The sequence below is a fragment of the Spodoptera frugiperda genome, chromosome 3, assembly GCF_023101765.2.
Source record: "Spodoptera frugiperda isolate SF20-4 chromosome 3, AGI-APGP_CSIRO_Sfru_2.0, whole genome shotgun sequence".
NCBI lineage: Eukaryota > Metazoa > Arthropoda > Insecta > Lepidoptera > Noctuidae > Spodoptera > Spodoptera frugiperda.
Genome location: NC_064214.1, coordinates 11,622,761 through 11,644,886, shown reverse-complemented (window position 1 = coordinate 11,644,886; position 22,126 = coordinate 11,622,761). Strand labels below are relative to the sequence as shown.

At 37.8% G+C, this 22,126-nt stretch overlaps 3 protein-coding genes across 52 annotated transcripts; 1 reads left to right on the top strand and 2 right to left on the bottom strand.

Moving 5' to 3' along the window:
* Positions 1 to 1,435: 1,435 nt before the first annotated feature.
* Positions 1,436 to 5,398, bottom strand: LOC118274278 (polyubiquitin-C). Of its 50 annotated transcripts, none has more exons than XM_050707331.1 (6): positions 5,230 to 5,398; positions 3,344 to 4,995; positions 2,941 to 3,115; positions 2,660 to 2,712; positions 2,149 to 2,203; positions 1,436 to 1,920 (listed from the first exon to the last, which is right to left on the bottom strand). In XM_050707331.1, exons 2-6 carry the CDS (start codon positions 4,985 to 4,987, stop codon positions 1,562 to 1,564), a joined length of 2,286 nt encoding a protein of 761 aa, XP_050563288.1. In that variant the 5' UTR covers positions 4,988 to 4,995; positions 5,230 to 5,398; the 3' UTR covers positions 1,436 to 1,561. The 50 variants fall into 50 exon arrangements, with proteins under 50 accessions (XP_050563288.1, XP_050563307.1, XP_050563293.1 ...); XM_050707350.1 differs by having other exon boundaries at positions 1,436 to 1,692; XM_050707336.1 differs by lacking the exons at positions 2,149 to 2,203; positions 2,660 to 2,712; positions 2,941 to 3,115 and adding exons at positions 2,485 to 2,659; positions 2,888 to 2,940; positions 3,169 to 3,288 and having other exon boundaries at positions 1,436 to 2,028; positions 3,517 to 4,995.
* An 866-nt stretch (positions 5,399 to 6,264) lies between these two features.
* On the top strand, positions 6,265 to 20,663 carry LOC118274279 (ras GTPase-activating protein 1). The gene is made up of 19 exons (XM_035591733.2): positions 6,265 to 6,775; positions 6,866 to 6,979; positions 8,241 to 8,313; positions 8,666 to 8,819; positions 9,192 to 9,316; positions 11,139 to 11,481; positions 11,982 to 12,275; positions 12,545 to 12,715; positions 13,027 to 13,202; positions 13,410 to 13,482; positions 13,602 to 13,720; positions 14,080 to 14,210; positions 14,627 to 14,796; positions 15,268 to 15,396; positions 15,739 to 15,868; positions 16,170 to 16,324; positions 16,766 to 16,898; positions 17,258 to 17,430; positions 17,842 to 20,663. The coding sequence occupies exons 1-18, from the start codon at positions 6,619 to 6,621 to the stop codon at positions 17,407 to 17,409; spliced, it is 2,799 nt and encodes a 932-aa protein (XP_035447626.1). The 5' UTR covers positions 6,265 to 6,618; the 3' UTR covers positions 17,410 to 17,430; positions 17,842 to 20,663.
* Positions 20,664 to 20,997: 334 nt separating this feature from the next.
* On the bottom strand, positions 20,998 to 22,036 carry LOC118274097 (protein kish-A). Its single transcript, XM_035591470.2, has 3 exons — positions 21,857 to 22,036; positions 21,659 to 21,768; positions 20,998 to 21,175 (listed from the first exon to the last, which is right to left on the bottom strand). Exons 1-3 carry the CDS (start codon positions 21,857 to 21,859, stop codon positions 21,070 to 21,072), a joined length of 219 nt encoding a protein of 72 aa, XP_035447363.1. The 5' UTR covers positions 21,860 to 22,036; the 3' UTR covers positions 20,998 to 21,069.
* Positions 22,037 to 22,126: the final 90 nt, after the last annotated feature.

Genomic DNA, 22,126 nt, shown 5'->3' with positions numbered 1-22,126 from the left:
TTCAGCCCTTTCCTGTATCTATTCAGCCCTTTCCTGTATCTATTCAGCCCTTTCCTGTATCTATTCAGCCCTTTCCTGTATCTATTCAGCCCTTTCCTGTATCTATTCAGCCCTTTCCTGTATCTATTCAGCCCTTTCCTGTATCTATTCAGCCCTTTCCTGTATCTATTCAGCCCTTTCCTGTATCTATTCAGCCCTTTCCTGTATCTATTCAGCCCTTTCCTGTATCTATTCAGCCCTTTCCTGTATCTATTCAGCCCTTTCCTGTATCTATTCAGCCCTTTCCTGTATCTATTCAGCCCTTTCCTGTATCTATTCAGCCCTTTCCTGTATCTATTCAGCCCTTTCCTGTATCTATTCAGCCCTTTCCTGTATCTATTCAGCCCTTTCCTGTATCTATTCAGCCCTTTCCTGTATCTATTCAGCCCTTTCCTGTATCTATTCAGCCCTTTCCTGTATCTATTCAGCCCTTTCCTGTATCTATTCAGCCCTTTCCTGTATCTATTCAGCCCTTTCCTGTATCTATTCAGCCCTTTCCTGTATCTATTCAGCCCTTTCCTGTATCTATTCAGCCCTTTCCTGTATCTATTCAGCCCTTTCCTGTATCTATTCAGCCCTTTCCTGTATCTATTCAGCCCTTTCCTGTATCTATTCAGCCCTTTCCTGTATCTATTCAGCCCTTTCCTGTATCTATTCAGCCCTTTCCTGTATCTATTCAGCCCTTTCCTGTATCTATTCAGCCCTTTCCTGTATCTATTCAGCCCTTTCCTGTATCTATTCAGCCCTTTCCTGTATCTATTCAGCCCTTTCCTGTATCTATTCAGCCCTTTCCTGTATCTATTCAGCCCTTTCCTGTATCTATTCAGCCCTTTCCTGTATCTATTCAGCCCTTTCCTGTATCTATTCAGCCCTTTCCTGTATCTATTCAGCCCTTTCCTGTATCTATTCAGCCCTTTCCTGTATCTATTCAGCCCTTTCCTGTATCTATTCAGCCCTTTCCTGTATCTATTCAGGCCTTTCCTGTATCTATTCAGCCCTTTCCTGTGTCTATTCAGCCCTTTCCTGTGTCTATTCAGCCCTTTCCTGTGTCTATTCAGCCCTTTCCTGTGTCTATTCAGCCCTTTACTGTATCTATTCAGCCCTTTCCTGTATCTATTCAGCCCTTTCCTGTATCTATTCAGCCCTTTCCTGTATCTATTCAGCCCTTTCCTGTATCTATTCACCCCGTTTTACGTTACCCGGTATTTGCTTCGTAGTAATTATAATTATCATCATAATCCCACCAGTTGTGCCTCGTCTAGTGATCCACTTGCTCGTTTGCCCTCTATTCTATAAAAATGTATGTGAACTGTGTATGCTTGTGATAGTTTCATTTTCAGTGTATATTGCAGTTTGCTATTATAGGTACTAAGAATGGGTAAAATAAAATACAGAGTTACTATCGGAAGTGAAAGATATTTATTAAATCAAAATGTTGGAATTAGATATTGTAATTGGAATGATTAGAATATTGAAATTTGAATGTGAATAGAAACAATTTCAGGATATAGTAAGAGATCAGTTAGTTGCCGCCACGAAGACGCAACACCAAGTGCAGGGTGGATTCTTTTTGAATATTGTAGTCGGAAAGAGTGCGTCCGTCTTCCAACTGCTTGCCGGCGAAGATGAGACGCTGCTGGTCAGGGGGGATGCCTTCCTTGTCCTGGATCTTGGCTTTGACGTTCTCAATAGTATCCGAAGGCTCAACCTCCAGAGTAATAGTCTTGCCAGTCAAGGTCTTTACGAAGATCTGCATACCACCTCGCAGACGGAGTACAAGATGAAGTGTGGATTCTTTCTGGATGTTGTAGTCAGAAAGAGTGCGTCCGTCTTCCAACTGCTTGCCAGCGAAGATGAGACGCTGCTGGTCAGGGGGGATGCCTTCCTTGTCCTGGATCTTGGCTTTGACGTTCTCAATAGTATCCGAAGGCTCAACCTCCAGAGTAATAGTCTTGCCAGTCAAGGTCTTTACGAAGATCTGCATACCACCTCGCAGACGGAGCACAAGATGGAGGGTTGATTCTTTCTGGATGTTGTAGTCGGACAAAGTGCGGCCATCTTCCAACTGCTTGCCGGCGAAGATAAGACGCTGCTGGTCTGGGGGGATACCTTCCTTATCTTGGATCTTAGCTTTTACATTTTCAATGGTGTCAGACGGCTCAACCTCCAGAGTGATGGTCTTTCCAGTAAGAGTCTTGACGAAGATCTGCATACCACCTCGGAGACGGAGCACCAAGTGCAGGGTCGATTCTTTCTGGATGTTGTAGTCGGACAAAGTGCGGCCATCTTCCAACTGCTTGCCGGCGAAGATAAGACGCTGCTGATCAGGGGGGATACCCTCTTTGTCCTGAATTTTGGCCTTTACATTTTCAATTGTGTCAGAAGGTTCAACCTCGAGAGTGATGGTCTTACCAGTCAAAGTTTTGACAAATATCTGCATACCACCTCGCAAACGGAGCACAAGATGTAGTGTGGATTCTTTCTGGATGTTGTAGTCGGAAAGAGTGCGTCCGTCTTCCAACTGCTTTCCGGCAAAGATGAGACGCTGCTGGTCAGGGGGGATGCCTTCCTTGTCCTGGATCTTGGCCTTGACATTCTCAATAGTATCCGAAGGTTCAACCTCGAGAGTGATGGTCTTGCCAGTGAGGGTCTTGACGAAAATCTGCATACCACCTCGCAGACGGAGCACAAGATGGAGGGTTGACTCTTTCTGGATGTTGTAGTCGGAAAGAGTGCGTCCGTCTTCCAGCTGCTTGCCAGCGAAAATTAGACGCTGCTGGTCTGGGGGGATACCTTCCTTATCTTGGATCTTAGCTTTTACATTTTCAATGGTGTCAGAAGGTTCAACCTCGAGAGTGATGGTTTTGCCAGTCAAAGTTTTGACGAAGATCTGCATACCACCTCGCAGACGGAGCACAAGATGGAGGGTTGATTCTTTCTGGATGTTGTAGTCAGAAAGAGTGCGTCCGTCTTCCAACTGTTTTCCGGCAAAGATGAGACGCTGCTGGTCCGGGGGGATGCCTTCCTTGTCCTGGATCTTGGCTTTGACGTTCTCAATAGTATCCGAAGGCTCAACCTCCAGAGTAATAGTCTTGCCAGTCAAGGTCTTTACAAAAATCTGCATACCACCTCGCAGACGGAGCACAAGATGAAGGGTGGATTCTTTCTGGATGTTGTAGTCGGAAAGAGTGCGTCCGTCTTCCAGCTGCTTGCCAGCGAAAATTAGACGCTGCTGGTCAGGGGGGATGCCTTCCTTGTCCTGGATCTTGGCTTTTACATTTTCAATGGTGTCAGATGGCTCAACCTCCAGAGTGATGGTCTTGCCAGTGAGGGTCTTGACGAAAATCTGCATACCACCTCGGAGACGGAGCACCAAGTGCAGGGTGGATTCTTTCTGGATGTTGTAGTCGGACAAAGTGCGGCCATCCTCTAATTGTTTGCCGGCGAAGATAAGACGCTGCTGGTCAGGGGGGATGCCTTCCTTATCTTGGATCTTGGCTTTTACGTTTTCGATGGTGTCAGATGGCTCAACCTCGAGAGTGATGGTCTTGCCAGTCAAGGTCTTTACGAAGATCTGCATACCACCTCGCAGACGGAGCACAAGATGGAGGGTTGACTCTTTCTGGATGTTGTAGTCAGAAAGAGTGCGTCCGTCTTCCAGCTGCTTGCCAGCGAAAATGAGACGCTGCTGGTCTGGGGGGATACCTTCCTTATCTTGGATCTTAGCTTTTACATTTTCAATGGTGTCAGATGGCTCAACCTCCAGAGTGATGGTCTTACCAGTGAGGGTCTTGACGAAAATCTGCATACCACCTCGCAGACGTAGTACCAAGTGCAGGGTGGATTCTTTCTGGATGTTATAATCTGACAAAGTACGTCCATCTTCCAACTGCTTGCCGGCAAAGATAAGACGCTGCTGGTCAGGGGGGATGCCTTCCTTGTCCTGGATCTTGGCTTTGACGTTCTCAATAGTATCCGAAGGCTCAACCTCCAGGGTAATAGTCTTGCCAGTCAAGGTCTTTACGAAGATCTGCATACCACCTCGCAGACGGAGCACAAGATGAAGGGTGGATTCTTTCTGGATGTTATAATCTGACAAAGTGCGGCCATCTTCCAATTGTTTGCCAGCAAAGATAAGACGCTGCTGGTCAGGGGGGATACCCTCTTTGTCCTGGATCTTGGCCTTCACATTTTCAATCGTGTCAGAAGGTTCAACCTCGAGAGTGATGGTCTTACCAGTCAAAGTTTTGACAAATATCTGCATACCACCTCGCAAACGGAGCACAAGATGTAGTGTGGATTCTTTCTGGATGTTGTAGTCAGAAAGAGTGCGTCCATCTTCCAACTGCTTGCCGGCAAAGATAAGACGCTGCTGGTCTGGAGGAATGCCTTCTTTGTCTTGGATCTTGGCCTTTACATTTTCAATTGTGTCAGAAGGTTCAACTTCGAGAGTGATGGTTTTGCCAGTAAGAGTCTTGACAAATATCTGCATACCACCTCGGAGTCGCAATACAAGGTGAAGGGTCGATTCTTTCTGAATGTTATAATCTGAGAGGGTGCGACCATCCTCTAATTGTTTACCAGCGAAGATCAATCGCTGCTGATCTGGGGGAATACCTTCTTTGTCTTGGATTTTAGCCTTAACATTCTCGATAGTGTCTGAAGGCTCAACTTCAAGGGTAATCGTCTTACCAGTGAGAGTTTTCACGAAAATCTGCATACCGCCACGGAGACGCAGAACAAGATGGAGGGTGGATTCTTTTTGAATGTTGTAGTCAGACAGTGTGCGGCCGTCTTCCAACTGCTTTCCTGCGAAGATCAATCGTTGCTGATCTGGAGGAATGCCTTCTTTATCTTGAATTTTAGCTTTAACATTTTCAATGGTGTCGGATGGCTCGACTTCAAGCGTAATAGTTTTACCCGTCAAGGTTTTTACGAAAATCTGCATGGTGATATCTGTAACAATCGAGGAAAGCTATTTGAGGACAATGAAAACTATAAATTTAGTCAATCGTAATGTCTGGTACGAGAAGGCTATCAAACTAGGACAAAGAACAAAGAAAGTTCGCGATCACAAAATGGCGTCATCCATTGACTCTAAAATATTTTAGTAAAACTGAAATTAACATGACAACGTCAAACAGAAGGGAGTTTTAATCACAGTAAAGATAGATTTCTGAATAAACTTACCAATTTAATACTTAACAGAAATATCAAGATTATTGAAAACTTATAATAATAATAAACACAAAACACTGCTTATTCAACGCGAGTCAGTCACAAATTGATTAATCACAACAGGAAAATCAGAAATTCACAACACGAAAAAGCGAAACTCATGATTGAATGAATGGAAAGAACGATATGGGTTCATCTATTGATTTTATGAATTTGAATAACAGGCTTTTAGCCGTAAGTTCTTAATTTTTCATAAACGTATATTATGCTTATATACCTCTTAACTATTTATTTAAAACAGTTATAAGAATAATATCTGTACATAAGACTTATTTGCATAGTATTCACAAGTAGCATGCACAAATAGCCAAAGCCGGTATAAGGCGAGGCGCCGAGCGAGACGCGCATATGCTGCCCATAAAATGGCGACGGTGCCAAAGGGCGCCAATGTTGAAATTTATAACTTGGTGCCGTTGGTAGAGAGGGCCCTTGACGGATATAAATATATAAGACGGACATTTGACGACCAAATTGGCGAAATATTAAAGTACGACCCAATTAAAAGTACCTCGAACCTGACGAACATCAATAAAAACAATGATGACTGTTGATGAAGCCAAAGAGGTGTGTAAGAATCGTAGCAATTGGCGTTCCTATGTCTCTGCCTACCTCCATGGGAAACAGGCATGTATATATGTGGGTATTTATCCAAAAATTGTCCATCGCTTCGCGTATGAGGTGTTATTGAGATGTTGCACAAGTTTAAGTATTCCACCTGACCAATGACTAGTAGGTACTCTAGTAGGACCAATTCAAAATTAAATGCTTGCCTAGGGCTCTTTAGGTTCTGAACATGGCTGAATATTTTTATAGTACCAGGAGATGTCTCGATATTTTTATAAGAGGAGCAGTCCTATTTCTCCCCTTATTTTCAACTTTAAACTTTTTGTAATTTAGTCATGAGTTTATTTATTTAGTTAAACAACTCTGCAACACTGGCTCGAATGATAATGTCAATGATTTGATTGAACGACATTGAAGTTTTTCATTCTATTTATTTTATCATCTGTGTTGCGGGCGTATCGAATGGAAACTGATTCTTGACTTGAAATAAAATTTGTAATAAAATAATTATTTTGTCATTTAACAAGTGTTAACAGAAACCGTTTTGTATATGCAACGAAATTATGTATTAATATCGAACAATTGCCTTTGGTTGCATCCGTTTTCTAATACTTCCAAGTACGGTCAATTATTATCTTTTTTTTCTATTGTAAACACGTTTGAGATATTTCCTAAAAATTTATATCGCGCTGTTCCTGAATAAACTATGAGTCACTGGTTTGGTTCTAACGCATACAAGTGAAGTGTTTCGGAAACAAATTATTTGTGTTTTGAAAGATGGCCGATTTAATTCGGGCTATGGGAGCTCCGATCGGACCCCCAGTAAAGGATAAGCTGGGGTCTCCATCGACGGAGTCCGAGGATGGCGGGGGTGATATCGCAGAGTTAGCTGCAGATTTGGAGCTGGATGAAGCTGATGGGCCTAGCACTAATGGTATGAATTAATGCATTGTCCTATTAATTTGCTTTGATCATTTTAAACAGGACAGCTTTAAATTATTGTCCTATTTATATTATCTACCAGGTGAAAGACAAGCTGTGCTAGCTCCACCAGAAACTGAATGGTATCATGGTCGACTGGATAGATACACATCTGAAGAAAGGCTTTGGGCTGCAGGGAAACTTGGCAGTTATCTTGGTGAGTCTCAATATATTTTAGAAAATGTGTAATATTATTTAATTTGAGGCTAAACATGTTTGCTGTATATTCCCTAAATAATTATTGATGTTTAGTCTTTTAGATTTCAAGTGTTAAGGTCTAAAGTTACTATCAAGTTAAGTTATTGGTATTACTTCTTATTAGAAACAAGTCAATTGTTGTGATACAAGGTACATGATGTTTATAAATAAGTCTACAATGCACAGAAAATTAGTGACCATTTAAATATGTTTAAGTTCATGTAATGTTCACATTAAAACATATTGGTACAAACCACATAAAATACTTAAAATGTATCATAATATTTTCTAAGTGTGATTCAAATAAGAATCTTGCTGTTAAAACAGTTTCCAAAACAGCAACATTTGTAACCAAATTATCATTGAAAAGTTCTAGCTAAAGACATTTAATTACACATTTTCTGGCCCCCACAATAGACAAAGGGTAATGAATGATTTCCCATGGTGTTTTCTAAAGAGAGTTGCTTATGCAATGACAATGAATGAGTATTTCCTTCAATATATGTGTACTATAGTGCAAATACATTGTTCTGTTGTTTTCCTTTGTAAACCATAGATAACACAATGAAGGTATTATTGATTGAGGTTTTATTACCAGTTACCAGTCCATATTACATGGAACAATGGATGGATATTATTTTCAATTTATGTACTTGTTTTAGAAGGGTTCAGATAGTACTATAAGTCTTAGTTTTATTTCTATTTTAAAGGCAATAAATATATCAATAATGTACCAATAAATTATACTAGGATTTTATAAACAAAGTTAATAGGTATTTGGTAGAATTTTTTTTCCTCAATTACAATGCAACTTCATATCATAAATACAACATTATTCTGGAACTTTTAAATATTAAAAACATTTTTATTGAAACTGCATATTAATGTAATATACTTTCTATTTTATGAATACATTAGCTGATGCCCGCAGCTTCAAATTACTTTTTAGTACATCAGCTACCTGCCAATAAAAGTCCAGTCAGAATCAATCCAGCTATTTCAAAGACTAGCCAAAAGCAGACTATTTCAAAGACCAAACAGAAAGAATATTATTTTGGTGTATGTTTCAAATGCACATGTGTACATTTTGTACAGTAATATACAGCAAAAAGACAATTTTATTTATTAGTCTAGATTAGTTTCACCTGCTCAATATAGTAAAAACTTAGAAAAAGTTTAATACAGTAGATAGTGATTAAATAGAAAATATTTATTTTCAGTACGAGAGAGTGACCGAAAACCAGGATCATATGTCTTGAGTTACTTAGGCCGCACTGGAATCAATCATTTCAGGTAATTATTGTTTTGTCAACATAACAGTCCAATAGTTGTGGTGACCATATTGAGTAGACGGCTCCATCTAGACAAGCATAGTGTTGGCTACTCTCCAGCTAAGTGGAGTAATGGAGTCCAATATTAGTCACTCAAGTGAAATATACTAATGGTGGAAGGATTTTTCAAATGTGATCAGTAGTTTCGGAGCCTATTCAATGTAAACAAACAGGCAGTCAATATTTCCTCTTTATAATATGGGTATGGGCATAGATTAATAACCACAAATTTTTATTATGTTTAATTAATAATGACCTAAAAAGTAAATGCCTCTAAGTTTTTCCTGTTTAATCATCTGGTTTAATTCATACAGAATAACAGCGGTATGTGGCGATTATTACATTGGCGGTCGTCAGTTCGATTCCCTGACTGAGCTGGTGGGCTTCTACAGCCACTGCTCTGATCTTCTGAAGAGAGAAAGGCTTGTGGAACCTGTGCCTCCACCTGAACCTGTTAATGATAAAAAGGTAAAGTTGAATTGTATATATCGTCACGCCTTTTATCCCCGAAGGGGTAGGCAGAGGTGCACATTATAGCACTGTATAATGTACACCCACTTTTCACAATTTATGCTGTAAGTCCCATGTAATAGGGCGCTAGCCTATTAAACCTGATGAAGATAACTTCACGTCTTTTTATGCCCTGTACAAATAGGCAGAGGCGCAATGTTGCTATCCTGTACAGGCATGGCGCACATATGATTTGTACTTCCATTTTTTGCAATGAGTCCCTTGGTGACAGACCATGGGAATGGGACTCCTAATCAAGAAAAAGTGGGTGTAACTTTCCAGGAAGACGTGGCGGTACCGCACTATAACTTTTTTTTTATTTCTTGACAGAGAGTAGTAGCCATACTGCCTTACACGAAGATGCCGGACACGGACGAGCTAACCTTCCAAAAAGGTGATATATTCTTCCTCCATAACGACATGGGAGATGGCTGGCTCTGGGTCACTGCTCATAGGTAAGTCAAAGTAACAAATATTTAATTTAATGTCATTAATATCTTGTTCATCCATTCTTATCACTGTATTGGTCAATCAACAACACACAACATATCTCATCTCACTTAACACCTTAGACGCCATGTCGGACAACGCTGTGCGACACTAGTGAAGGAAAAGCCTTTAACATTTTTTTGTTCGCGGTGAAGGTGTTAAAGGAAGCAAACTAACTAACCCATTACCTCAATTCGTGTTCTCCAGAGTCTTATCAGTTTTGCTAACCGCTATTAGAATATATTATCATCGGTTTCTGTCGTTATACCACAAGCTAGTAATGTTTATGTTTCATCATCATTATATTAGCCATAGGATGTCCACTGGTTGAACATAGGCTTCCCCCAATGACTTCCAGATAGGCTGTTTATGTTTACTTAAAGCCATTCTGACTGCACGGCTGTTGCGGTGTCTAGGCAAACGGCTGCTGCGCAACGTACACGCGAAAGAAACGTAGACCACTTGAATTTTCTCCTGTGTCGTGGGTGCGGTTTACAAACATACAATCGAACCCGCTACGAGTCCGATTCCCGCACGGAGTAACTCTGTGTGATCCACAAATTGTTGTTTCGGGTCTGGGTGTCATGTGTATTTGAACTTGTATGTTTGTAAACGCACCCACGACTCAGGAGACAATCCTAGTGCGGGGCGACGTTTCTTTTTAATTAAAAACAATTAAGCCCTCAATTTTACTGGTAAAAAATAATAAACGTGACTTAATACATGTTTCGCTTTACAAATACCTAGTACCTAGTTCATTCAAGCTGATAATGGCCGATATCTAGCTACGGCATCAATGCATCCGTTTATTTTTCGATATCTCATATCCTGCTATTAAATGTGTATTGTACAACTAATGCGCAGTTCCTTCCAAACGCTTTGTTTAGAAAGGGTCTAGCGGCCATAGTATAAATAAAACGAACGCGTCTAATTTCAACTTTATACTTTTGTAATAAAATCTAAAATCAATTGAAGATATTTTACAGTTTCAGGGTGTTACATTTTTGCAGGTCAATGGTCTGAATATGAGTTTGTGTTGGAAAGAAATCATATATTAAGTTAAACGTTTTGTTGTACTAATTGTTATCCAATGAGAACCTGGATCCCTAGATATTATTAATTGGTTGAATCTGGATTTACGTCTTCTATGCTGATCAGATCTTTCCTCTTTATTAAGTAATACGTAGAGTACGAATGACTACCCGACAGGGTCCATAATTCTGACTTAATACTGTATTTTTTAACACCTTTGTACATTATGGATGCAATAAATACTTGAATACTTGATGATGCAATGGGACTTTTTATAAACGCAATACCTATGCTATATTTAGCTTTTTACCTCTTTGGTTTTTTACAGTTGTTATTCATAAAGTAACTTTGTCTATTGTGTTTTCCTAAAGGAAAATATCACTAATTAGGAATGACTACAACATACATCTTTAAATTACGTAATATTCCTTATTGCACTTAATAACATATTTAAACTCAACTAAAATTACATTTTTAAATACTGGAGTCCGCTCCAGAGACAGAAACCTCCTCACAATATGTGCTGTTTCAAGGAGAACTACCTTCTGTATCAGGCTCTTGATCAACCTCTTAAGGTGGTTGTCGAGGCTATTAAGTATTAACCAATTGGCCGACAATTACTCCTTGCTATTATTATTACCAATATTACTTCGTTTTTTATTCGCTAGGTAATGAACTACGTAAGTTTTTGCACCTACGGTGCCCAATAAGTGGTTGGTAATTAACCGAAAAACATTTTCTTATTTCTCCAACCAGAACTGGGGAACAAGGAATGATCTTCAGAGAGTTGGTAGAGGACCTTGACCCTTCAATCGATCCGAACACTGTCTTCTCATGGTTCCATCCGAACTGCACCAAGAGTGAAGCAGTCGACATGCTAGTCAAGGCTGGTCCTGGGAGCTTCCTCGTCAGACCCTCAGACAACTCACCCGGAGACTACTCCCTGTTCTTCCACATCAACAACCAGATTCAAAGGTTCAGGATAGAGAAGAAAGGGGTCCGGTATCTAATGGGAGGGAGGACCTTCGAATGCTTGGATGCTGTCATCAATAGGTACAGGAAGGAGCAGATTGTTGAAGGACATACCTTAGGACAACCGGTAAGTAATCCACCATACATTAATTTGACCTTGAGAACATTGATTCTACATTATTCCTTCCTTATTTACTTCTAACATGAAATCACAATATAAAAATAAAATTGTGAACCAATAACATACTTAATTATTATTATCATCATTGTAAATAAATATATCACACGCTATCACGAATGAATACAAAAAACATTTTCGTTTCGATAAGATATGTGCGATTAGTATCAACGTTTTTGCGCATTATTTTATCTGTAGATCATTCATAAGAAAACGATGGTGCAGACAGGAATTAATTGTGTTAATATGATAAATTGTATTCATTACGAAAATTTTTTTGCGGTAAATTATTTTTTGACCTGAAATGGCGTGATTAAACTAAATCCTTTATAATCTGTATTGAGATAATGTAGATTAGAGAGCGTCCCATAATAGAAACTCTCAAAAATAATGTTTTCAATACAATTTAAACCTTATTACAATCCTCTAAAAATCACTTTTCTCATCAGCTGATTGCAGAAGGCCATGTGATCGAACCGCAACAGAACACGACTGGGGCAGCGGCTGAGAAGATTTACGCCACGCTGCGAGAATGTCGTGACCAAATAGGCCTTAAGAAGACCAAGGGCATCAAACACCAAGGCTACTTAAACAAGAAGTCGGATAAGGGAGCCAAGAAGTGGAAGGCATTGTACTTTGTACTTCTGCAAGAAGGGACTGACACGCATTTGTACTTCTACGATTCTCCAAAGAGGACTAAGCCTAAGGGATTGATTGATCTCTCTTGTGCCTATCTTTATCAGGTATTTTGAATCTTATTTACTACAAAATAGTGGATTGTTAATTATAAATTCGCTTGTGTAATTGTAACTTTATTGGTATTTTTATTTTGCCAAGACCATTTGATTAAATCAATTCAAAGTTCCATTTAGTTGTAATATGTACTTGATAAAGATATCAAATCAGCAAACATTAATAATGACTGTTATTCCTGAGAGAACATGTCATTTCTTTGATAACTTTAAAATTAAATACCTATAGTCGACTGTACCTATGATTATTTTGTCTGCAGTGTCACGAATCGCTCTGGGAGCGTGAATTCTGCTTCCAACTAGTGGAGCGAGCGTTGCCTTGCTTGTCGACCCATACGTTCCTCGCGGCTAACTCCGCCAGCGAGGAACGCGCCTGGCTCGATGCCTTACGACCACTCTGTGTGCCTCAACAAGCCAGACACCAGTGCAAGGTAATTTGAACTCTAAAATATTCGATTTTAAGGAGTAATGTCGTTAGTCGGACAAGAAAATCTGTTGTCTCGGTCTAGTAGCGATGTGGACCAGTGAAAGACTTGATTGACAGTATCTTTACTTCCGATGTGGATTGTTTATAACAAATTTAAGTGGTTAAAAAGTCTATATGACATGTAGTTGTATTAGGAAGTGTGTGAATTAGCGAAGCTTATAAATATGATGTTTATTGTGGAAACTTGACTTTCACTTCTGTGGAATCTTTACTTGCGTGTTTCATCGTAAATAATAATCTGTGGTTGATGTGCAGGTGGCCCGCGTGGTGTGGCTGCGCGCGCTGCGCGTGCGCTGCCTGACGGCGCACCGGCTGCCGGCCCGCCTGGCGCCGCGCCCCCACCTGCGCCTGGCGCTGGGCGCCGCCCCCGTCGCATCCACCAAGCCACGCCCGTCCCCTGACCCGCACTGGGATGACGAATTCGTTTTTGAGTAAGTACTATCTCTTTTTATAGATAAAGTTTAGTTTTTCCCCGAAAGGATTAGCAGAGATGCTGATTTCCAAAGTAACACTAATATTTCATCCTTTAAATATAAAAAATATTAATTACGAGCCAATATCAATAAAATGAAATGCTTAACACCGTCTTCAACCACATACAGGGTTTAACATATCTAATACTTAATTTCCTTTTCCAGCGACGTGCCTCCAGATGTAACTTCCTTCACTATCACTGTACACAACACTGGAAAGAGAGGAAAGGAATCTGAGGTGAGACAAATCAATATATCATACTACATAATTCATTCTAAGAACAATTGTCACTAAATCATACAGACCTACTGTTTTATTCTATAAAATTTAAAGTTACATAAATGTAAATGTTTCAGGTTGCAGAATTAACAATCGAACTTGCGAATCTCGCGAACGGCGAGGAAATCGAAGAATGGTATCCGCTGGCGGGCATGACACCAATCGGAGAATGGGGCTCTCTGAGATTGCGTATAAGGTAAATGTTAACTCATCTATGTTTTTTAAGATAATAAAGATAGTATACTACAAAAAATTGTAAACTCAAATTAGTTCATGTTTTGAAGGGAAAGCTACGCTTCCTCAACCGAAGTGATCCTTATGGTGTCACAGTAAACCAGCGTGATACTACCGAACTGTTATGTTTGACGTGATTCTATAGAAGTCCTAATCCTCCCTCTCTAAAAAGTTGGCAACGCATTTGTAGCTCCATTGGTGTGGCGGGAGTTTATGGGCACCCAACGGAAGATTTATCAAATCATCCTATAAAAATTTAGGTAGTTTAAGCTTTTTAAAAAAGTGTTTTACTTAATTTTTTATGGTTTCTGTCTTCTGCAGGTATATGCAAGAACTGGTGATGCCTCGAGAGGAGTACAATCCACTGCGTCAACTCCTACTGGAACCGGGTCTACCCGCTGTCAAAGCCTTGGCTGATCTCTGCCGTACTGACAGACAACCGCTGGCTACTTGTGAGTATTTGGTCATTGATATTTTTATCAATTTACTGTAGCAGAAATTGTGGGTATAGCAATGCAGTGCTAAAATCATAGTTTTATATAACAAACAAAATGTAACACGAAGTGGCGCTTGTAAGGGTTCGCCAGCGCTAAAAATCATAGTTTTATATGTATAACAAACAAAATGCAACACGAGGTGGCGCTTGTAAGGAGTTGCCCGCTCGAGAAATGGTTCCTAGGTGTGTCTGGTTAGTCTAAAGTTCACCAAAGTTTACCTCACACAAAGGAAATAGAACTTTTATGAGGATTTCTATCCTTAGGGTCCGAAAAGGGTCGGCAAAATGTGTTTAAAAATAGAATGTGTGTAATTGACAATGTATAGACTGCCTTAAGACGGTTAATATATATTTTTTGCTCTTCTTTTGTAGCGCTGCTGCACGCGTTCACGGAGTGCGGGCGCGGCGCGGAGCTGGCCCGCGAGCTGGTGAGCGCGGAGGTGGCGCGCGAGACCGACCACCGCGCCATGTTCCGCGCCGCCTCGCTCGCCACCGCGCTCGTCGACGAGTTCATGCGCGCGCACTGCAAGCCCTTCCTGCAGGTACCACCTAATAAAGTCACAGATTTTTGTCGCCACGTACACGTCACATTACAGTTCAGCATTTGGCTGAGCAGAATACCCAATAGCAGATCATAATTTACTTTCAAAATAAGAATGATTTCAAACTGAATAAGTTTTTCTGTTTGTCTACAACACAACAGGTTGTTTGTTGATATAGCTACTGACTAACTATATCGTTATCTCTAAAGATTTCACTATAGTTGGGCCATTACAAACATGCGAACTGTCAGATCTCTCGCTCACACTTATGCAAGTTATGCGGGATAGTCACATTATTTTGACGTGACAGGTCGCACGTTTGTAATGTTGCAACTATAAGTGTACTTGTTCTTAGAACCCTAAGCCAACAAACGTACACATAAATTCTATATCTATCTAGTCCATTTATCAGCGTCACTCTACTACTCTACCTTGTTTTTTTTTGTCTTATCTGACTATTATTGATTTCAGGCGGCGATTTCGGAGACCGTACAGAGATTAATCGACGCGAAACAATCGGCTGAATTGAATCCTACGAAAATGGACTCTCCCGACGATGCGTGTAACAACGCTGAATTTCTTCTTATGATACTCGATCAGGTTTGTTATTTAAATAGATATTTCTTACTTTATTGAAGTACAAGAAATTACAGCAAAGTTTCTGGCTGTCTGGTCAAAGTATTTACGTATATTATATACGAAAATCTGAGTTATTTTTATATAGTCAATTAGTTATCTTTTGATGCCAAATATATTATATTTTTTTACAACCAGACTGGTAACTAACAAGATCTAGTTTTACCATATACCTACAGATATTTTTAGACTTTCAGTAGTGACAAAAAAAAAACGAACACTTGAAAAGAAGACAAAAAAAGTTGTTACAAGCAACTTTATTGTCTCAGCTATGGTCTTAACTAACGTTACTATCTTATACTCCAGATAACTCTGTCGATCTTCACGTCTCCGGAGGCGTGTCCCCGGCCGGTCCGCTACCTGTGTGGCTGCCTGCAGCGCGCCGCCGTCGCCAAGTGGCCCAATGAACGCTTCGTCAGGACCAGAGTCGTCTCCGGTATGTACTGTGACTTCAAGTAAATTAAAGTATAAAAAAATGCTATTTAAATTACCTTAAACTTATTCAATGCCAAGTTACTGATAGATAATGTGTTCAACTGTGTTTTTATTATTCATCGGATTTCTTTTTATCAATTGTAAATGTGTAAGCAAATATTTCCTGGCTATAGTGATTAAGTGAATAAAACAGATGTTTTATTTAACAAACTGTGACATTGTAACTTAATAAATACGGCACGAGATGATGTATAAAAATTATGTAAAATATAGGTTATTCTATTCTATTTATATGATTACAGGCTTCATCTTCCTCCGCCTGATCTGCCCCGCACTAGTGGAGCCCCGCGGCTGGGGCCTGGTGTCGAGCTCCCCGCCGGCGCACGCGCAGCGCTCGCTGCTCATGGTGGCCAAGTGTCTGCAGAACCTCGCCAACCTCGTCGAGTTTGGTGCCAAGGTAATATCACAATACTTTTGTACTTACTATGACAATTAACTTGTTATATTTTGGAGTAAAAACGTGAAATCTTAAATGATACACAACTGAATCAATATTGGGATAAAGTTCAATATTGTGTAACGTTTTTGTAATAAATTGGATAAACTTTGTCTTTTACCATTTATTATTGTTACGTATAATATTTCTATTTACGATATCTTTAATTAGATATAGGACAGTCTACTATATATGTTTATTTCACCGTCATCATTATCAGTCGCTTCCTGCTTAATGCAGGAAGAGGCCTGTTCAATGCTACGCCACTGAGCTCAGCTAGTAATAACACTTGTAAAATCTCTAATTCAAACACTCTTTTTATTATTATGTATTATGGGCTTTACACACCTCAAATCTAAATGCAATGTGACATTATATTTTATAATTATTATTATTCTACAGGAGCCGTACATGGAAGTGGTAAATCCATTCATTCTGAAGAACAAGGAGCGAATGGTTGTGTTCTTGGACCAGCTGAGCAATGTGCCTGACCCTGGAAACCCACCACCAAACACCAACAACAATTTTGATATTGGTAAGACATTTATATTGGGATAGATTGCAGCCTGACAGTGAAAATATCTTCAAAATTAATTTCGATGTAATAAGCAAGAACCCTTAAATTTCTAACCCCCAAAAGGCCGGCAACGCACTTGTAACGCCTCTGGTGTTTCAAGTGTCCATGGGCGGCGGCGATTGCTTACCATCAGGTGATCTGTCTGCTCGTTTGCCGGCTTATTCCATGAAAATGGCAGACATGTCGCGCATTACATTTGCTTAATGCAAAAGATCCTTCAAGTAAAAGATCACAGTATTATAGACATTTATATGTTTTATATCCAGGGTATCTTACATTCTGTGTTCATCTCATTTCAATATCATTCTCCGTTACAGCTAAAGAACTAGCAACTCTGCACCACATATGTGTCTCTCACCTAACGGAGCTGCAAGGGCTGGCCAAGACTCAGCCGGCTATAAGGAAACTGGTGACAGTCACTGAGATGCTCACCAAACACAAGCACAAGTATCTCGAGATGATCAGATAGGATACAACTACTTATACACAGGTAAATACTATAGCAATATAAGTTTTTAAACTGACATGGTCACTAACACTATTATTAGAACTTATGACGGGATATTTACCATGTTTATTCACTTCGAAATATTCCGTCATAAGTTCTAATAATAAATTCTATAGCAAATATTTAGATTATTATGTTATCGGCTTACTAACGTAACTATTCGACGAGGAACTTTTGTTTAACGCGATTGTCGCGTTGTGTGTCGTGGAATGCCGCTCATGAATATGAGCATCTAGCATGGTTTGAAATTAGTCGAGTTTCTCGTTAAATATATTTTACGTGATAAAGCCGATAACATAACCATTTATGGTTAAGAAAAAAAGTTCATTAGAGGTTTCATGAAGTAGTTATAACATGTTTGCAAATCTAAACTTGAATTTTTCTTTGTTCCAGGGTAACAAGCAGTAATTGTATCGGACTATCGGTAAAGGTAGCGGCGGACGTAAGTCTTCCGATGTAGGAATAAGGAATTTCCCATAGTCGTTCATGCATAGTCATTGTTAGCTTTAGTCTACTATTACTTTATACGACAAACTACGCGTACATATTTAGTTTCAAGCTTATTCGTGCCAAAAGTTTAATTTTCTAAGTGCATTTTACATACACTTAAAAATCCACGGACATTGATGCGATTTTATTTAAAATGTAATAAAAAATATTCTGCTCTCTAGTATTACATAAGACTAATTTATTGATTTTATTTAAATCAAAACAATAATAAATATGATCATACATTTATATAAGGTGTTTTAAAGGTATCTGCCACGGCTTTAATGGGAGATGGTGTTGTGTTTGAAGATAACAACAGTGAAGAAATTTCGTACCCGGACTAGTTAGCTTAATTTGAGAACAAAAAGAAGTTGATAAACATTGACTCTATTCTGCATAACGTGGTTCACAAATATGTGTTGCTTGGTCAATAATAACAATTGCTATCAATTTATTGAAAGACAGACAGAGACAGTGAAAGAGATGGTTTCTTTCAGAACATTCAACACTAACTCCCATTAAAACCATGGCAGATACTTTTAGAACACCTTATACTTAAGTTAAAACGAGCATTTATTTTAGTTTTAAGAATAATCGAGCACAATATGCTCTATTTATATTATAACTCAGTATTTATTTTTATTGAGAGGTCTTCTTTGATTGAGGTAGCAGCGTCTGTGCTACAATAAGATTATACGACTATATACTTAGGCGTCAAAGTCCGCCAGCAATAACGAAGTGAGAACATCGTAATTATGAGAATACCTCTTACTGAAAATGCTTTAATTCGTAAAGAATAGAATTAATATTAATTAATCCTTTTATACTATTCGATTATTTAGATTTTTTGTATTTTATAGTCCTTTTATTTTCGTAGTGTGTCTAGATGTAGATAGCTATAGGAGTAAAGCTCGACCATCATTTTTAAGACACCAAAAATGTACTAGGTAAAGTGTATGAATGTGATAGACGTGAGTCGTGACTCATAGACTGGTGTTGTTTGCTAAATTACATTTTTGAATGTTGCACTTACAATCATTGCTGTGCACCCAACTATATTGATTCTCTGTGATAATGTCTCAATACTTTTTCATTGAATTTTGCATTTTATTAAGTCATTAATGATTTTATTCAAACTTTGGTTTTATTACTTAAGATTTTATTACGATTGGCTAGTTTCCTCAGTCAAAAATAAAGTATTTCGATACTTTTTAATATAATTAAATATTCGAAAATAATCACACTTTCGTTTATTGATTTTATCTACTTTATATACAATTTTTTTTAGTTAATTTTCTACTAATAAGTTTGCTAATTGACGTAAAAATATGATGACGTCATAAGTGTGTATCTCATACAAAATTCACACAAAATATCGTTTTAGACGTTACAATAAAAGTATTGAATTTGAAAAGTAGGAAACTAGCCTATTTTAGGGTGCCTACCGATTTGTTTAATATATTCAAGTATAGGAGTAAATTAGACAAATCTGTGAATGTGGCTGATTTGAACTCGTTCCATACTTCCTACCTTTCCTCTTGCTCAATAATTAATGTGTTGTTATTGTAGACAGTTTATATTTCTAGTGCCATATATTCTGTACTTATTATACTCGCACTCGCTTTCACATCACAGTTTTTATTAAGCTGCTATTTTAAAATCTCTGCAGGTATTTATAAAATACAATTACGCCGGCGACGCGACGCTAATTTTAAGTATTTCTAATATAATTTATTTACTTCAACATAGACATAAAAGACAGAATCAGAGAACATTATAAAAGTATATTATGAGTATTATTATACTTAATTTATTTTTGTAAAATGATTTTATTTTATTGCGAATGGATATTGATTTCAATTAAGGATTTGTTATGAAACCGCCTTTTTATTATTATCGCTTTTTTAATGCTGGATAGTTATACAATCGTCGGTTATCTCAAATGACTGCAAAACGCGCATCAATGCATCGAAGTTGATTTATTTATTTAGTAATAGCTTGTAGGAGTAGTGGATGTGTCGTCGCTGTATTTAAGTGTGTTTAGCTTACGATAGGACAATGTCTAGACTGAATTAAGCCCAATTAGACATGTTAGTATTACGTATTATGCACTAGATTTTCCACAAAATTGTAACAAAAAGTGATAAAAATTTGCAATATTCGGCCCATTTGATAAAAATTTTGTACTGAAATTCAGAGATTATATCCATAGCATAGGAGTTGATATTGTTAAATATTTTGAAACATTTTACAATGCTTATGTTTATTTTATTACAATTTTTAGGCATATTGACGAAGTTTATAGGCTTATTGGAATTGCTGTTAGCACAGATCACCAATTGAAGTTATTTGATAATGTCATTGGTTCTATGATTATTTATTTGAAACTAATGGAATATATATGATGATATGTTAATTTATAATTCAATGTAATATTTGCAAGCATGTTTATTGTATCACAGTTTTATTATCGGCACAGTTTGTAAAGTGATTGCACTAGTTAATATCTGCATATCACTCGGCTGATGCTTACACTCGCTATTTATATAATTGAAAGCATTTATTTGTTTCATTATGGTTATTCAGTTATGAAAATTATTACAAGGTATATTATAATGGTTAGTATTAGATTTTGTGACTGTTTTGTAATCTCTTTATATTCTATCCCTTAGCATTTTCTATTTTTAGAAACCCAGACACGTATAAAATAAAATTACTAAAAATTATAGTGTGTTTTATTGTTAGCCCATTCGAAATTTGATGTGTTCTTCATGTTATCAACTGGTTAACAAAGATAATGACTTTTTTGCCTTGCCTTGGGTGAGGTGAGAGGAATTCTTACGTAATTGACTGCTTTTTGAGCCAGAGCAGTCCACAATTCCGGGTGGAAAGATGAACTGGTTTTTAAACAGAATTCCATACACCTCTGCCTAAGTGTAAGTAGTTTTACTATTATGGGTTTTAGTCACACCTTTTCTCTAAAGGATAAGGGGGATTTGACAGTCATTGTTTGTTTATATGGGATTTTTCAAAATATTACTAGAATCATAAAATCCATAATTATTTGTATAAGTTTATTTACAAATTAAAAAATATAAGTAGATCTGTTACAGCTATGACATTAGTTTACAATTATGTGAGGAACAATATACTAAATGCCATAATAATACAACAACATGCAACATAGGGGGACTTCCTTTCGCCAATCCGAGCACACTTCCAGAATGTGCCTAATAATCTGAAAAAAAAAAACAAAATATAAAATATTAGAGAACCACAATCAAAGATGTTTATTTTTTTAAATGCTCTAATTCAAACATTTGTAAAATGAATCTTTATCTAATGATTTACATACATTTTTAAAAGGTTATTATAACTTAAATATTATGTTATCGGCTTATTCACATAACTGTTTAACAAGGAACCAAACTAGTTTCAAGCCTCTAGTACTATGAGTAAGCTGATAACATAATAATTAATTTAGTATGTCTCACAAAAGTTATAATCAAATTATTAACTAGAATAAATTTTAATTCAATCTCCTTTCATCCTTGCCAATCATGGGTACAATTTGGGAGATTTGAGTCTGCATCTAGTATGTTAGCTTCAAATTCATTGATATGATAAAGGAATAAATCTCAATATTTACAACTATAATTAATTCCACGGGAAAGAGACCGACTGAACTATCTAGATAACCTAATTACTAGTTGTTACATACCCTGTCTTATTGCGATCCATTATACTAGGGAAGAACGACCGTAAGTAAGCACAGGTGCATATCAGAAGTAATATAACAGACAGCAAACTTTGGAAATTAAATATTGCACTCTGAAACAAACAAAAACGTATAAGTAGTAATATTAATTTAATTATCTTCTCACTTAGTTTGTTGATGAACAAAATAAGGGATGATTACCATTTTAAGTGGCTTTCCAATTAGTTAAGAGCTTGTAAAAACAGAAGTGGTGGTTTTGATTAAAAATAAGGGCTTTCGGCTTTTATGAACTAGTAAATAGTTATATTTAACACAAAAAAGGAATAATATTTGGCCAAGTTAAAAGTTTGCTTGACAATTTGACGTTGACAGTAGATAGCAATGACGTGCAGATTGACAACTCAGCGCTGTGATGTTCGTTCGGAAATCACTTATGTAACTAAATAAATTGAAATATAATTGGAATAATGA

Coding starts and splice junctions, on each gene's coding strand:
- LOC118274279 (XM_035591733.2), top strand. CDS start 6,619: ATGGCCGATTTAATTCGGGCTATGGGAGCTCCGATCGGACCCCCAGTA. Junction 12,276..12,544: donor CTTGTGCCTATCTTTATCAG/GTATTTTGAATC, acceptor TTTTGTCTGCAG/TGTCACGAATCGCTCTGGGA. Junction 15,397..15,738: donor TTCTTATGATACTCGATCAG/GTTTGTTATTTA, acceptor CTTATACTCCAG/ATAACTCTGTCGATCTTCAC.
- LOC118274278 (XM_035591731.2), bottom strand. CDS start 4,987: ATGCAGATTTTCGTAAAAACCTTGACGGGTAAAACTATTACGCTTGAA.
- LOC118274097 (XM_035591470.2), bottom strand. Junction 21,176..21,658: donor ATGGATCGCAATAAGACAGG/GTATGTAACAAC, acceptor TTTTTTTTTCAG/ATTATTAGGCACATTCTGGA.